At 44.8% G+C, this 17,568-nt stretch overlaps 1 protein-coding gene across 1 annotated transcript; it reads left to right on the forward strand.

Annotated features, from left to right (window-relative positions):
* Positions 1 to 7,733: 7,733 nt before the first annotated feature.
* LOC149972622 (potassium channel subfamily K member 12-like) lies at positions 7,734 to 13,765 on the forward strand. Its single transcript, XM_090217980.1, has 3 exons — positions 7,734 to 8,089; positions 13,066 to 13,213; positions 13,370 to 13,765. Exons 1-3 carry the CDS (start codon positions 7,734 to 7,736, stop codon positions 13,763 to 13,765), a joined length of 900 nt encoding a protein of 299 aa, XP_090074106.1.
* The last annotated feature ends 3,803 nt before the right edge of the window (positions 13,766 to 17,568 follow it).

The following is a 17,568-nucleotide window of genomic DNA, read 5'->3' on the forward strand; positions in this document are numbered from 1 at the left end:
CATATGAGCTCCATATGCGCATATGAGCAATACTGGACTCAACTGGACTCCATTACCCTTGTTGATTGGCCCTCTATATCTGTCTGCTCCTCAGTTTGTTCCCCGTGTCAGCATTATTGTCGTTATGTTTTCCCTGTCCAGACGCTGTCCTTGTGTGTGTGTGTGTACTCTCCGTCTCATGCTGTACTGACCCACCACTAGAAGGACAAATGTTCACATACTTCCCATTGCTGTTGCCAGTCCTCTCAACCCTCCTGTTGCTCTCTGTGTCATACTGTAGTGTTTTAAATGTTATAGTAGTCCTATTGGTGTTCATATTGTAGAGGGAAACAATGTCTCCTCTACACACACACACACACACACACGCACACTTACTTACACACACACTTAGTTACACACCCACACACACGAGAGAGAGAACAGACACTTGTTCCTCCTCACAGACATCAGTTAGCTTCCTCTACACTGACTGACCTTGCTCTCATTATATCCAAACAGCAGTGTTCCATTTTCCTTTCTGTTCCTCATAGTGTGTACTTCCTATGACCTTCTCTACCCAAACAGTGCACTTATAGTAAAAGCTGTCTTTGAGACCATTAGCCTGAAAGATACAGGGTTTCATAATGACATCTGGGAGGTTTGACCTGTTGAGCATGTCTGTCTTTTCTCTATAGTGGATCAGAGGGCTCTTTGTCTCCAGAACAAAGACCAATTCTATGTCCCAAATGCAACCCTATTCCCAATGAAGTGCTCTCTATGGGGCCTAGTCAAAAGTAGTGCACTATATAGGAAATAGGGTGTCATTTGGAATGCACACAAAGACTCTCACTCCTGAGGACAGAGCTGTCAGATGGACAGGACCTGGTATTCTGTTCTCTACTTGTCTGTCTTGTACTCACACTTGCACCTGTCTTTAATTATTAGCACTGATTTAGCAGATAAACTACTGAGTTTATGAAGTGGTGTAGTCTTCGGACAGGTGTGGAAAATCTGCACCTGATATACAGTGTGCTCAGTTATACACTCTTAAAATATACCAAGTCGCTCTCTTGCTCTCTCTCTCCTCATCTTCACACTGTCTGGCTTTGGCATACTGTATAGGTGGGGGAAGTTTATGGTCAACTCTCAGGTTTGTCTCCAAGCTAGTTTGCTGCAAGGCCCTTTCTCTCTGTGAGGAATGCATCCTCCCATCCTCTATCCTATGCTGTTTTCATTCCAAGCTGCGTCTCTGCCCTAGAATATAGGCCAACTTTGGTCAATACTAATGCTATTGTATAGTACTTTGATGTGCCCAGCTGTTGACATTTTCTATTGCCCTATTGTTTTGTATGTGTGCCTATGCACTATAGAGTAATACGATTCAGTATATCATGTTCAATATATCATGCCAGAAGAAATGTTCCAATTAGATTACGGAAGTTTACTGTAAAATATAGTAAGTACATCAAAAGGCCATTGAACTACAGTCCCAGGGATGTATGAAATGTTCCGGAAGTTTCTATTATTTCCTTCCATTCAGTAATTAAACTGAACTGGCATTCTAGGTGAGTGGACTCTCTGGCTAATCACATTCATTAATTGATTCATTAACTGGCAAGTGTAAAAGTAAAGGAGTAGTACTTCAGCCCTCGAAGGCTGGTCGTTGAATAACTCTGACCTATATAGTAACTTCACATCGTGTACACTTCTCATACCCCAGGCACTTCTGTAGGCTCTTTCATCTGTTAGCTTTCTTGTAAAGGCTCAAAGAGTGAAGCACTCTATCAGATGATTACTCAGCTAGTTTTATTTAAGAATTATAGAATAACAGAAAAGGCAACAGGATGCATAAGTGAATGGTGTATTAAATCAAGTTGTCCGCTCTGTATGGAATGGCGTTTGGGTCTTTGCAAACTGGAGGTAAGCTGTTCCCCTACTATGTTGACTTCCGTTTGCAGGATGACAAAGTAACTGCCTGCCTGCCTGCCTGCCTGCCTGCCTGCCTGCCTGCCTGCCTGCCTGCCTGCCTGCCTGCCTGCCTGCCTGCCTGCCTGCCTGCCTGCCTGCCTGCCTGCCTGCCTGCCTGCCTGCCTGCCTGCCTGCCTGCCTGCCTGCCTGCCTGCCTGCCTGCCTGCCTGCCTGCCTGCCTGCCTGCCTGCCTGCCTGCCTGCCTGCCTGCCTGCCTGCCTGCCTGCCTGCCTGCCTGCCTGCCTGCCTGCCTGCCTGCCTGCCTGCCTGCCTGCCTGCCTGCCTGCCTGCCTGCCTGCCTGCCTGCCTGCCTGCCTGCCTGCCTGCCTGCCTGCCTGCCTGCCTGCCTGCCTGCCTGCCTGCCTGCCTGCCTGCCTGCCTGCCTGCCTGCCTGCCTGCCTGCCTGCCTGCCTGCCTGCCTGCCTGCCTGCCTGCCTGCCTGCCTGCCTGCCTGCCTGCCTGCCTGCCTGCCTGCCTGCCTGCCTGCCTGCCTGCCTGCCTGCCTGCCTGCCTGCCTGCCTGCCTGCCTGCCTGCCTGCCTGCCTGCCTGCCTGCCTGCCTGCCTGCCTGCCTGCCTGCCTGCCTGCCTGCCTGCCTGCCTGCCTGCCTGCCTGCCTGCCTGCCTGCCTGCCTGCCTGCCTGCCTGCCTGCCTGCCTGCCTGCCTGCCTGCCTGCCTGCCTGCCTGCCTGCCTGCCTGCCTGCCTGCCTGCCTGCCTGCCTGCCTGCCTGCCTGCCTGCCTGCCTGCCTGCCTGCCTGCCTGCCTGCCTGCCTGCCTGCCTGCCTGCCTGCCTGCCTGCCTGCCTGCCTGCCTGCCTGCCTGCCTGCCTGCCTGCCTGCCTGCCTGCCTGCCTGCCTGCCTGCCTGCCTGCCTGCCTGCCTGCCTGCCTGCCTGCCTGCCTGCCTGCCTGCCTGCCTGCCTGCCTGCCTGCAGTAATTTCAATGAAATGATGTGGAAACAACGTTGATTCAACCTGTGTGTGTCAATAACCATTGATAAATATAAATTGTTGTCAGACTTTTGTATACAAAACATTAAGAACACCTGCTCTTTCTATAACATAGACTGGCCAAGTGAATCCAGGTGAAATCTATGATCACTTATTGATGTCACTTGTTAAATCCACTTCAAATATGTAGATGAAGGGGAGGGGACAGGTTAAATAAGGATTTGTAAGCCTTGATACAATTGAGACATGGATTGTGGATGTGCGCCATTCAGAGGGTGAATGGGTAAGACAAAAGATTGAAGTGTCTTTGAATGGGGTATGGTATTGGGTGCCAGGCGCACCGGTTTGAGTGTGTCAAGAACTGCAACGCTACGGGGTTTTTCCCGCTCAACAGTTTCCCGTCTTTCAAGAATGGTCCACCACCCAAATGATATCCAGCCAACTTGACACACCTGTGGGAAGCATTGGAGTCAACATGGTCCAGCATCCCTGTGGAACGCTTAAGACATCTTGTGGGGTCCATGCTATCATCCAACAGAGCAAGATCAGCCATCATCCAACAGAGCAAGGAAAGATCAGCTGTCATCCAACAGAGAAAGGAAAGATCAGCTATCATCCAACAGAGCAAGGAAAGATCAGCTGTCATCCAACAGAGAAAGGAAAGATCAGCTATCATCCAACAGAGAAAGGAAAGATCAGCCATCATCCAACAGAGCAAGGAAAGATCAGCTATCATCCAACAGAGCAAGGAAAGATCAGCTATCATCCAACAGAGCAAGAACAGCCATGCATCTTGATACCATGGTCTGGAATAATGGCTCTGAAACAGCACCCCTTACTCCCTATATAGTGCACTACTTTCTAATCAGGGCCAATAGTTTTTAGATTTTAGTATTTTTTTACTTTTATTTAACTAGGCAAATCAGTTAAGAACAAATTATTATTTTCATTGACGTCCCAGGAACGAACAGTGGGTTAAACTGCCTCGTTCAGGGGCAGAACGACATATTTTTACCTTGTTAGCCCGGGGATTCGATCTTGCAACCTTTCGGTTACTAGTCCAACGCTCTAACCACTAGGCCACCTACAGTGCCTTGCGAAATTATTCGGCCCCCTTGAACTTTGCGACCTTTTGCCACATTTCAGGCTTCAAACATGAAGATATAAAACTGTATTTTTTTGTGAAGAATCAACAACAAGTGGGACACAATCATGAAGTGGAACGACATTTATTGGATATTTCAAACTTTTTTAACAAATCAAAAACTGAAAAATTGGGCGTGCAAAATTATTCAGCCCCTTTACTTTCAGTGCAGCAAACTCTCTCCAGAAGTTCAGTGAGGATCTCTGAATGATCCAATGTTGACCTAAATGACTAATGATGATAAATACAATCCAGCTGTGTGTAATCAAGTCTCCGTATAAATGCACTTGCACTGTGATAGTCTCAGAGGTCCGTTAAAAGCGCAGAGAGCATCATGAAGAACAAGGAACACACCAGGCAGGTCCGAGATACTGTTGTGAAGAAGTTTAAAGCCGGATTTGGATACAAAAAGATTTCCCAAGCTTTAAACATCCCAAGGAGCACTGTGCAAGCGATAATATTGAAATGGAAGGAGTGTCAGACCACTGCAAATCTACCAAGACCTGGCCGTCCCTCTAAACTTTCAGCTCATACAAGGAGAAGACTGATCAGAGATGCAGCCAAGAGGCCCATGATCACTCTGGATGAACTGCAGAGATCTACAGCTGAGGTGGGAGACTCTGTCCATAGGACAACAATCAGTCGTTTATTGCACAAATCTGGCCTTTATGAAAGAGTGGCAAGAAGAAAGCCATTTCTTAAAGATATCCATAAAAAGTGTTGTTTAAAGTTTGCCACAAGCCACCTGGGAGACACATCAAACATGTGGAAGAAGGTGCTCTGGTCAGATGAAACCAAAATTGAACTTTTTGGCAAAAATGCAAAACGTTATGTTTGGTGTAAAAGCAACACAGCTGAACACACCATCCCCACTGTCAAACATGGTGGTGGCAGCATTATGGTTTTGGGTCTGCTTTTCTTCTGCAGGGACAGGGAAGATGGTAAAAATTGATGGGAAGATGGATGGAGCCAAATTCAGGACCATTCTGGAAGAAAACCTGATGGAGTCTGCAAAAGACCTGAGACTGGGACGGAGATTTGTCTTCCAACAAGAGAATGATCCAAAACATAAAGCAAAATCTACAATGGAATGGTTCAATAATAAACATATCCAGGTGTTAGAATGGCCAGGTCAAAGTCCAGACCTGAATCCAATCGAGAATCTGTGGAAAGAACTGAAAACTGCTGTTCACAAATGCTCTCCATCCAACCTCACTGAGCTCGAGCTGTTTTGCAAGGAGGAATGGGAAACAATTTCAGTCTCTCGATGTGCAAAACTGATAGAGACATACCCCAAGCGACTTACAGCTGTAATCGCAGCAAAAGGTGGCGCTACAAAGTATTAATTTAAGGGGGCTGAATAATTTTGCACGCCCAATTTTTCAGTTTTTGATTTGTTAAAAAAGTTTGAAATATCCAATAAATGTCGTTCCACTTCATGATTGTGTCCCACTTGTTGTTTATTCTTCACAAAAAAATACAGTTTTATATCTTTATGTTTGAAGCCTGAAATGTGGCAAAAGGTCGCAAAGTTCAAGGGGGCCGAATACTTTCGCAAGGCACTGTAGGTCCCTTCCTATTTAGCAGATGATCTTATCCAGAACGACTTACATTTTCGTGTGCATACATTTTTGTACTGGTCCCCCGTGGGAATCGAAACCAAAACCCTGCAAGCGCCATGCACTACCAACTGAGCCACACGAGACCATAGTGCATGCACCATATAGGGAATAGGCTGCCATTCGGGACGCATCCTGAATCAATGCCATAGAGAGGCTTTTCTCCTCTCTCGGGTCAATTAGTTAGTAATGACAGCTGGAGCAAAAGGGAGAGGAGAGATTTAATCTGGTTTCCTTTGGAGCTTTTTCAGGTCCAGGAGGAGAGAGACAATTAATTAACAACGAAACACTGAGACACTCAGACACACATTGAATCTTTTAATTTGGGCTGCCCCTCTACTCTCTAGCAACTCACCCTCTTCCCTCAGTTCACAACCACACCACTGTCGTGTAGAACTCCACTACCACAACACTGTCGTGTCGAACTCCACTACTACAACCACACCACTGTCCTGTAGAACTCCACTACTACAACCACACCACTGTCCTGTCGAACTCCACTACTACAACCACACCACTGTCCTGTAGAACTCCACTACTACAACCACACCACTGTCCTATAGAACTCCACTACTACAACCACACCACTGTCCTATAGAACTCCATTACTACAACCACACCACTGCCCTGTGGAACTCCATTACTACAACCACACCACTGCCCTGTGGAACTCCACTACTTTTTGCGAAGCATAAAGATCATCAGTGTGCTAGAGTTTCTTTTCAAACCAGTACAGTTTTTCTCCATGCATCTGGAGGACTCCAGCCACCCAAGTCATAGACTTTTCTCTCTGCTACCGCACGGCAAGTTGTTCCGGAGCGCCAAGTCTAGGTCCAAGAGGCTTCTACCCAGACTATTTGCAACCCCCCCCCCCCCCCGACCCCCTCTGCTGCTACTCTGTTATTATTTATGCATAGTCACTTTAATAACTTTATTACCTACATGTACATCAAATCAAATCACATGTTGTTGGTCACATACACCTGGTTAGCAGATGTTAATGCGAGTGTAGCGAAAGGCTTGTATATTACCTCAATTATCTCAATGTGTGTTTCTGCCTTCTTCCATGAGTGTGTGTTTGCTCTATTAATAACGATCATATTTGAGTGGTTTCCAATTTGAACGACGAGGTAAATATAGCATTGTGAGTCATAAAGGGAGCTCATCACATTAGTATAATTTATTACTGTAGTTATTAAAGAGATGGAACAGCTACTAAGCCCTGGGTGGAAATAAATAGTAAGCAAAAATTGTACAATAGCCTATATATTGCACTACTTTTGACCAGAGACAATTTAGCAAATAGGGTGCCATTTGAGACGCAGTCAAAAAAAGACAACGATGGAAAAATTATTTCACCTTGAAACAGAATCTCACTCCATGATCTCCCTGCACTTTGTTTTTTGCTTGACAGAATACACCACAACAATCACTTATCCAATCAGTTACAATATGTACTGAAAGATAGAATTGAGTGGCCACAACTACTATACACTTTGGCTGGTGAGCATAGAAGTGTGTCAGCTGCAAAGTCTGTCTCTGACCTCTGACCTCCCAACATAGGAAGTGTCCTTGTTTTGTTCCTATATAACTCAACAAATGCCACACACACACACACACACACACACACACATCTAATCCTCATCTTTCGTCACCTCTCACAACTTCTCCACTTATCTTGAACACCTAATTGACCAGGAAATGAGTTGACGGAACAAAGGGCCAGATCATGCATCTACAGCAGAAAGATTTTTTTTAGCTGATCTGATTGGTCAAAAGACCAATTACTGAAAAACATATCAGAATTGGGCTGACTGTGTAAACGCAGCCTTAGTGTCTACCACAGAAGAAGGAAATGAGGCATTCAGATACCGGCAATGACCTGAGAATTATTCGGAACAGACAAACAGACTTACAGTGTGGTATGTAAAATGCCTTCCTCTGGGCCTTAAGTAGTATCATCTTCTTTCATCAATCAATCAACCAATCATCCAGTCAATCAATCAACCACTCAATCAATTAAGCAATCCATTACCCTAACCCCATCTCTCTGTCGCCACCTGTAGGTTTTGGGATGTCCACTCCAGTGACGGTAGCAGGGAAGGTGTTCCTGATCTTCTACGGTCTCCTCGGCTGCGCCGCCACCATCTTGTTCTTTAACCTCTTCCTGGAACGCATTATCACCCTCCTGGCTGTGGTCATGAAGGCCGTGAGGGAACGGCGCATTCGGAACTCCGGCCTCCTCCCGCCGGGTATCCGCCATGACTTCTCAGCGTGTTCTTTCCCAGGGTGGAAGCCGTCTGTCTACCACGTCATGTTGATCCTGGGGCTATCCGCCATCATTATCTCCTGCTGCGCCTCAGCCATGTACACCCCCGTGGAGGGATGGGCCTACCTGGACTCACTCTACTTCTGCTTCGTCACATTCAGGTAAGGTCGGAGCTCGGAGAGGTGGGCCAGACAGTAACTGGCTGGAGGGTTCTCTTTACGAATCTTGAGTCTGACTGAAGGGAAAATCTAGTGGGTAGAGTAAATATCGTGTCGTTTTTCCCTTGATCAAGGCACTGCACTGTGGCTGGCCCTGTTCTTCAACCTCTTCTTTTGTGTGTGTATGTCTCTTCCCTAAACTTATCTGGTTTTCCAGAAATCCCGGTTGGAAGATTCCTGGGTGGAACTTTATAATAACTCCACATAATGAAGGATTCATAATGGATTACTAAATCGTTATTAATCATTACTTTCACATTTGTAAGTGATAGTAACCTAGTTATTCACACATTTGTAAACCACTTTTAAAGTATTTAATAATTACGTATAAGATCATTCATAAGATATTTAATATAGGTCCTTATAAACCATTTCCTAGTCGTTATTCAAGTATTTTTGCGTAGCCTCATCTAAAGTGTGGCTATTTATACTTTATAAATATAAATGTCTCGAGTGAAAAGTGTAATTTCTCACCAAAAGAGAGGTTCTGTCGCAGCCGGCCCTGACCGGAAGACCCATGGGGCGGTGCACAGTTGGCCCAGCGAGTTAGGGGAAGGTTTGGCTGGCAGGGATGTCCTTGTCCCATTACGCACTAGGTCTCAAAATGTCCCCTAGAACACAGAGGATGTTAAGTTAAGAAAATATATAGAACTTTACAGTAGAGTTTTCTACTGAAACTAAAGTGAATGTAAACAGTCACACTTAGACCCTAGTACATATCAATGGTTAAAGAATAATCACAAATGCACAGGATGTTAAACTAAAAATATTTTCTAATAAAATCATGAGCTGGAGCACACCCAGAGAAAATTATTTTAATGTAGAGGTGCTGACTAAAGTATTTTTTTACCCAATAAATTACTGGGAGGTTATACATATGGAGTGTGCGCCAGCTCATAATTTTTATTTAGACAATATAAAGTTCCTTGCAAAAGTATTCATCCCCTTGGCATCTTTCCTATTTTGTTGCATTAGAACCTGTAATTTAAATGGAATTTTATTTGGATTTCATGTAATGGATATGTGTGTGCAACGCATATGTTTTCACCCTCTTTGCTATGAAGCCCCTAAATAAGATCTGGTGCAACCAATTACCTTCAGAAGTTACATCATTAGTTAAATAAAGTCCACCTGTGTGCAATCTAAGTGTCACATTATATGTCACATGACCTCAGTATATATACACTTGTTCTGAAAGGCCCCAGAGTCTGCAACACCACTCAGCAAGGGGCACCACCAAGCAAGCAGCACCATGAAGACCAAGGAGCTCTCCAAACAGGTCAGGGACAAAGTTGTGGAGAAGTAAAGATCAGGGTTGGGTTATTAAAAAATATCAGAAAATTTGAACATCCCACAGAGCACCATTAAATCCATTATAAAAAAATTGAAAGAATATGTGTCACGTCCTGACCTTAGTTCTTTTGTTATGTCTTTGTTTTAGTATGGTCAGGGTGTGAGTTGGGTGGGATGTCTATGTTAGTTTTTCTATGATTTGGTATTTCTGTGTTTGGCCTGGTATGGTTCTCAATCAGAGGCAGCTGTCAATCGTTGTTCCTGATTGAGAACCATAGTTAGGTAGCCTGTTTTTCACCCTTGACTTGTGGTGATTGTTTTCTGTTTTGTGTCTACACCAGAAAGGACTGTTTCGTTTCGTTCATTCTCCTTTGTTATTTTGTTTAGTGTTCTCGTGATAATAAATTATCAATATGGACACTTACCACGCTGCGCATTGGTCCTCCTCTTCTCCTTCATACGACGACCGTTTCAGATTCACCCACCACCAAAGGACCAAGCAGCGTGGTAACGGGCAGCAGCAGCGATCTCCAGACTGCTGGACATGGGAGGAGATCTTGGATGGCAAGGGACCCTAGGCACAGCCGGGAGAATATCGCCACCCCAAGGCAGAGCTGGAGGCAGCGAAAGCCGAGAAGCGGTGGTATGAGGAGGCAGCACGGCAGCGCGGTTGGAAGCCCGAGAGGCAGCCCCAACAATTTCTTGGGGGGGCACACGAGGAGTGTGGCTAAGTCAGGTAGGAGACCTGAGCCAACTCCCCGTGCTTACCGTGGAGAGAAGGGGACCTGGCAGGCACCGTGTTATGCCGTGAGGCGCACTGTGTCCCCGGTGCGCAGGCATAACCCGGTGCGGTACATAGCAGCGCCTCGTATCGGCCGGGCTAGAGTGGGCATCGAGCCAGGTGCCATGAAGCCGGCTCACCATTATATGCATATCCTGGCTTCTGGGTCTGAGTAACAGGTAGTTTACTTTGGGCATGTCAGTTAGGCGGAAATTCAGGAAATAGACCCTGGCTCTAAGAATTGCTCTACACCAGCAGAACCTATCCAACTTGAAGGCGCTGGAGCAGTTTTGCCTTGAAGAATGGGAAAAAAATCCCAGTGGCTAGATGTGCCAAGCTTATAAAGATATACCCCAAGGGACTTGCAGCTGTAGTTGCTGCAAAAGGTGGCTCTACAAAGCATCGACATTGGGGGGGGGTGAATAGTTATGCACGCTCAAGTTTCTTTTTTGTCTTATTACTTGTTTGTATCACAATTCAAAGTGGTAGGCATGTTGTGTAAATCAAATGATAAAAACCTCACCAAAATTAAATTTTAATTCCAGGTTGTAAGGCAACAAAATAGGACAAATGCCAAGGGGGTGAATACTTTCACAAGCCACTGTATTTCCTTGTGAAACAACTGTTGCAAAGACTTGAGGAAGAGTTATAATGTGAATGATTTGCTGATGCTGTCAACCTCGCAAACGCAAACTAATCCTAAATCAGGGAGATGTAACCTACACACAACAGCTGGCCAGACCGACAGTCCCACTTTGGTGCGGGTTGGATGCTTCCGGGTTGGATGCACGCTGTGTTAAGAAGCAGTGTGGCTTGGTTGGGTTGTGTTCTGGAGGACGCATGGCTTTCGACCTTTGTCTCTCGAGCCCGTACGGGAGTTGTAGCGATGAGACAAGATAGTAACTACTAACAATTGGATATCACGAAATTGGGGAGAAAGGGTGTAAAATTGAACAACAAAAAAAAGAAATGTATAATTTGCAGGGAAAAATGTTACAGATGTAGGATCTAAATTCAATGTTGCAGGACATTTCCTGCTTGTAGTGTATTCATTGGCTGAGAGTTGGGTGATCAAATTTGGAGACTTCGCAAACCGGAACTCCCAATTTCTAACAGTTCTGGTTTACCGAGATTATACAGATTTTTTATGATTTTTATTAGGATCCCCTTCCTGGAGTGCGACACAACGAAAAAATGTATTGTAGAAAAAACACATCTCTAAGGAGACTGCAATCCACACCTCGCAAATGCTTTTTGGGGGGTAGAAAAGTCACTGCCAAGAAACACAACACAGCCTAGCCTCTTGGAACTACCCATCCTGGATCCGGGAGAATTGTCATCAACTACACTAATTAGCATAGCGCAACGGTCAAAAGATATTACTAGAAAATATTAATATTCATGAAATCACAAGTGAAATATAGTGAAACACAGTTTAGCCTTTAATTAATCACCCTGTTATCTCAGATTTACACAAGCATTTGTGTAAGTTTATCGATAGCCTAGCATAGCATTATATCCAGCTAGCAGCAGGAAGCTTGGTCACGAAAATCAGAAAAGCAATCAAATTAACCCTTTACCTTTGATGATCTTTGGATGTTTTCACTGACGAGACTCCCAGTTAGACAGCAAATGTTCCTTTTGTTCCATAAAGATTATTTTTATACCCAAAATACCTACTTTTGTTGGTCACATTATGTTGAGAAATCCACCGGAAATAGCGGTCACGACAACGCCGAAAAAAATTCCAAATTATGTCCATAATATTGACAGAAACATGGCAAAGTTTTTTATAATCAATCCTGAAGGTGTTTTTCAAATATCTATTCGATAATATATCAACCGGGACAATTGGCTTTTCAGTTGGAGCAAGAGGAAAAATGACTACCTCTGTCTTTTACGCAAGAATCACTCTGAGAGCCCTCAGCTGGCCACTTACGCAATGTAGTCGTTTACGCTCATTCTTCAAAATAAAGGCCTGAAACTACGTCTAAAGGCTGTAGACACCTTGGGAAGCCACAGAAAAAGGAATCTGGTTGATATCCCTTTCAATGGGCAACAGGGATGCATAGAAAGACAGGGTTTTCAAAATAAGAGTTACTTCCTGATTGGATTTTTCTCAGGATTTTGCCTGCAATATCAGTTCTGTTATACTCACATACAATATTTTTACAGTTTTGGAAACTTTAGAGTGTTTTCTATCCTAATGACAATTATATGCATATTCTAGCATCTGGTCCTGAGAAATTGGCGGTTTACTTTGGGAACGTTATTTTTCCAAAAATAAAAATAGTGCCCCCTAGTTTCAAGAGGCTAGAGTGACTGTTTACATTCACTTTAGTTTCAGTAGAAAACTCACTTCCAATAAATGCACATTTTCTATATATTTTCTGAACTTTTCTTAACTTAAACATCCTCTGTGTTCTAGGGGACATAAGGAGCATGTCCATATTTTAGTGAAAAATTACATTGGTCACACAAAACATTTATAAAGTATTTATAAAGTATAAAGAGCCCACACTTTAGATGAGGCCCTGCAAAAATACTTAACTAATGATTAGGAAATGGTTTAATAAAGACATATATTAAACATCTTATGAATGGAATAATGATTAATCAATTAATAATAAACTCTTTAATAATCCATTATCGATGCTTTATTAAGTGGAGTTGTCATAAAGTGCTACCGATTCCTGGAATTGGGAGGTAATAAGTAAGAAATCCTCCAACAGGACTTCTGGGGAATTTGGGGAAAGTTACTGGGATTCTGAACCCTAGTCTCAGGTGGATAAATACAGGCAATAAAGTCATACTCTTCTTCTTTTTCTTCCTCCTCCTCCTCCAGTACCATCGGCTTTGGGGACCTGGTGTCGAGCCAGAGAGCAGACTATGAGTACCAGCCGCTGTACCGTCTAGCCAACTGCCTGTTCATCCTTATGGGAGTGTGTTGCATCTACTCTCTGTTCAACGTCATCTCCATCGTCATCAAACAGGTAGATGTTGAACATTGGAAATGAGTCTGTTGACAATATTGTATTTTTAATCCTCCATCATTTTGTATGTATGTATTGTTGTACACAAATGTCTCAGGCAAATCTATCTGTATTTTAAATGTCAAATCAAATTCCCTCCATGCTTCTTTCATTCAGGTGCTCAACTGGATGCTTCAGAACTTATGCTGCCAGCGGTGTAAATTCAAGTCCAACTCTTTCCCATTGGGTCGCCGCAACGCCATCCGGCCTGGTTCGAGAATCCGTAAAGGTCGCTTCCGAATCAAACGCACGCCGGACTCGGGGGATTCGGGACCCTGCGAAAGCGACATGGAGGGAGGAGGACGCAGACTCTCGGGCGAGATGATTTCAATGAAGGACCTGACGGCCTCGAATAAGGTCTCACTGGCACTCATGCAGAAGCAGTTATCAGAGTCCGCTAACGGTTATCCCAGGACGGTGTGTGGCGGCTCGAGACATAACGGGTTCTCTGGAGGAGTGGGCGCTCTGGGGATCATGAACAACAGGCTGGCAGAGACCAGCAACTCCAGGTAGAACTGAGCAGTGTTTCTCGACTTCTAGTCCGTGGACAGGCGCTGGTCTGTGGGATGAGACTTTCAGTCCGAGAGATGAGTAGCTGACTTAATTTAAGCGCTCCTTTAAGGAGTAAAGACCATAGACTGCTTGTCTTAATGAAAAGGTTGAGACACACTGGAGAGAACCCTGCAGGAGAATGTGCTTAAGAAGACATACTGATGGAGAGAAACAGAGGCGCTTAAAGATTCTGCAAGGTTTCATGTGATGAACTATACTTGCTATCACTCTTGTCATGCTTGATTATTTCTGGTCCTTTGTTGGAAGAGCATGATGATATGCATGACATTTTTAGGGATGTAATCAACATCCTGTGATGATTGATGATGATGATGATGGACAGTTGTAGTGATACTGTGGGAAGGAAAGTAACCTTCTTGTAACTGAACTTTGGAAGGTCAAAACACTTGCGAATACCATGAGGCTATAACCTTACATTTTGCTCTCTGACTCAAAGCAACCGGAGAACATTTTCACGGATATAGCAGTGGTATTCTTCAGGATAATTAGTTAGCCATACCTGAGGAGATCTCTGAGGCTGTATGTATCATGCATCTTAGATACAGAGAGACAGAAAGTGAGATAGATCCTAGATCAGCACTCCTCCTCTGAGACTTGATACATTTTGACTTCTACAGTGTACTGTACTGGAAGAGGCAACTCTGTGTGATTATTATTAGGCTACATCATTATCGCTTCTGAGCTTTTTCAATAAGTATGGCATTTATAAGTAGATTTGAATGTAACGGTTGAGTTGGTACTGTAGCTGTCATTTCTGTATGGTATAACTATGCATTCCATGTCTCATGGTGGAGAACAATAGGAACTCATCTACATATCAGATACACGTACAGACCTGTCCTGAAGTATGGAAGCTGAACCATAGAGAGACTAAGCTTACAGACCTGACCTGAAGTATGGAAGCTGAACCATAGAGAGACTAACCTTACAGACCTGTCCTGAAGTATGGAAGCTGAACCATAGAGAGAATAACCTTACAGACCTGTCCTGAAGTATGGAAGCTGAACCATAGAGAGACTAACCGTACAGACCTGTCCTGAAGTATGGAAGCTAAACCATAGAGAGACTAACCTTACAGATCTGTCCTGAAGTATGGAAGCTGAACCATAGAGAGACTAACCTTACAGATCTGTCCTGAAGTATGGAAGCTGAACAATAGAGAGACTAACCTTACAGACCTGTCCTGAAGTACGGAAGCTGAACCATAGAGAGACTAACCTTACAAACCTGTCCTGAAGTACTGAAGCTGAACCATAGAGAGACTAACCTTACAGATCTGTCCTGAAGTATGGAAGCTGAACCATAGAGAGACTAACCTTACAGATCTGTCCTGAAGTATGGAAGCTGAACCATAGAGAGACTAACCTTACAGACCTGTCCTGAAGTATGGAAGCTGAACCATAGAGAGAATAACCTTACAGACCTGTCCTGAAGTATGGAAGCTGAACCATAGAGAGACTAACCTTACAGATCTGTCCTGAAGTATGGAAGCTGAACCATAGAGAGACAACCTTACAGACCTGTCCTGAAGTATGGAAGCTGAACCATAGAAAGACTAACCTTACAGATCTGTCCTGAAGTATGGAAGCTGAACAATATAGAGACTAAGCTTACAGACCTGACCTGAATTACGGAGGCTGAACCATAGAGAGACTAACCTTACAGACCTGTCCTGAAGTATGGAAGCTGAACCATAGAGCGACTAACCTTACAGATCTGTCCTGAAGTATTTAAGCTGAACCATAGGGAGACTAACCTTACAGACCTGTCCTGAAGTATGGAAGCTGAACCATAGAAAGACTAACCTTACAGATCTGTCCTGAAGTATGGAAGCTGAACCATAGAGATACTAACCTTACAGACCTGTCCTGAAGTACGGAAGCTGAACCATAGAGAGACTAACCTTACAGACCTGTCCTGAAGTATGGAAGCTGAACCATAGAGAGACTAACCTTGCAGACCTGTCCTGAAGTATGGAAGCTGAACCATAGAGAGAATAACCGTAGGGATGGCAAACCTAGTCTCAACTATTGAATGGAGAGTCAAGCCATTCATGTCAATGTTCTGTGATGGGTGGGCCGGCGACCATATGGATTGTACCCATGCGAGGAAGTACAAGCAAGAAATCATTATATTTCCATGGTCTCAAGCAATCATCTTGATACTAGTCTAATCTTAAGCTCAGGTGACTGATTCTGTTTGGGAAGAGGAGACAGGTTCAGCACGCCCCTAATCACCCCACAACCCTTCCCTCTGGCCCTAGCGCTTTGATGTTTAACAATCTGTAAGGTAGAAGCAATATGGTGGAAGCTCCAACACTTCACTGTTGATACCTATCCAAACCATTCAGATCTGCCAATTTAGGGCCAACGGGAAGGGTAAAACAAATCATTCAGACTGGCTGATGTTTTCGTATGGGGTTCATGCTACTGCTGTACTGTGATGTAGCCTACAGACCAGCTCTATGTCAGTCAGTTCAGTGAACTCCTAGTAAGATATTCCGTAACTGAGCCTGAGTGCAGGTCTTCAAACAGTCATTTCCTTTTCTCAAGATGAATTTGTGCAGCGAGGAGAGGGGAGGTAGGGAGCTCAGATCATGTTTCAGGTCAAAGAGCATTCTACTTACTTTATGTATGTCTGCAGGCTAGAACTCCTCTCCTCCTCTCCTCCTCCTGTTCCCCTCTTCTTATCTTCTCTTCCCCTCTACTTCTCCTGTTACCCTCTTCTCCCCTTCTCCCCCCTGTCCCCCTCTTCTCCTCTCCTTCTTTCCTTCTTTTCCCCTCTTCTCTTCTCCTCCTCCCCTCCTGTTCCCCTCTTATCCTCCTCTCCTCCTCCTCTCCCCTCCTCTTCTCCTGTCCCCCTCTTCCCTTCTCCATCTCTTCCCCTCTTCACCCCTTCTCTTCTCCTCCTCTTCTCCTGTCCCCCTCTTCCCTTCTCCTTCTCTTCCCCTCTTCTCCCCTTCTCTTCTCCTCCTCTTCTCCTGTCCCCCTCTTCCCTTCTCCTTCTCTTCCCCTCTTCTCCCCTTCTCTTCTCCTCCTCTTCTCCTGTCCCCCTCTTCCCTTCTCCTTCTCTTCTCCTCCTCCCCTCCTCTCCTTCTCTTCCCCTCTTCTCCTCCCCCCTCCTCCTCTCCTGTTCCTCTCTTCTCCTCTCCTTCTCTTCCCCTCTTCTCTTCTCCTCCTCCCCTCCTCCTCTCCTGTTCCCCTCTTCTCCTCTCCTTCTCTTCCCCACTTCTCCTCCCCCTCCTCCTCTCCTGTTCCTCTCTTCTCCTCTTCTCCTCTCCTTCTCTTCCCCTCTTTTCTTCTTCTCCTCCCCTCATCTTCTCCTGTTCCCCTCTTATCCTCTCCTTCTCTTCCGTCCCTTCTCTTCTCTTCTCCTCCTCTTCCCCTCCTCTTCTCCTGTCCCCCGCTTCTCCTCTCCTTCTCCTCTTCCTCCTCTTCTCCCCCTCCCCTCCTCTTCTCCTCCTCTCCTCCTCTTACCTGTAAGAAAGAGAAAAAAGACAGGAAAAAGAACTATGGCTAAAAGTGTGCAACCTGATAATTACAGTGAACATTAAATAAGATGTATTTCTGTAAAAGGACTAATGAAGAAGAGGCTCATAGCCAGAGCAAGGTGTAGCTACTGTAGTGAATAAGTGGATCCTATACAACAGGGATCATCAACTGGGATTATCAACTAGATTCAGCCGCGGGCTGATTTTTTTCCCGGAACGTAATTACAAATCATTTGAAGACTACAAATTGACC

This window comes from Oncorhynchus mykiss, chromosome 23, assembly GCF_057628025.1.
Source record: "Oncorhynchus mykiss isolate SJ-2025 chromosome 23, ASM5762802v1, whole genome shotgun sequence".
Classification (NCBI taxonomy): Eukaryota; Metazoa; Chordata; class Actinopteri; order Salmoniformes; family Salmonidae; genus Oncorhynchus; species Oncorhynchus mykiss.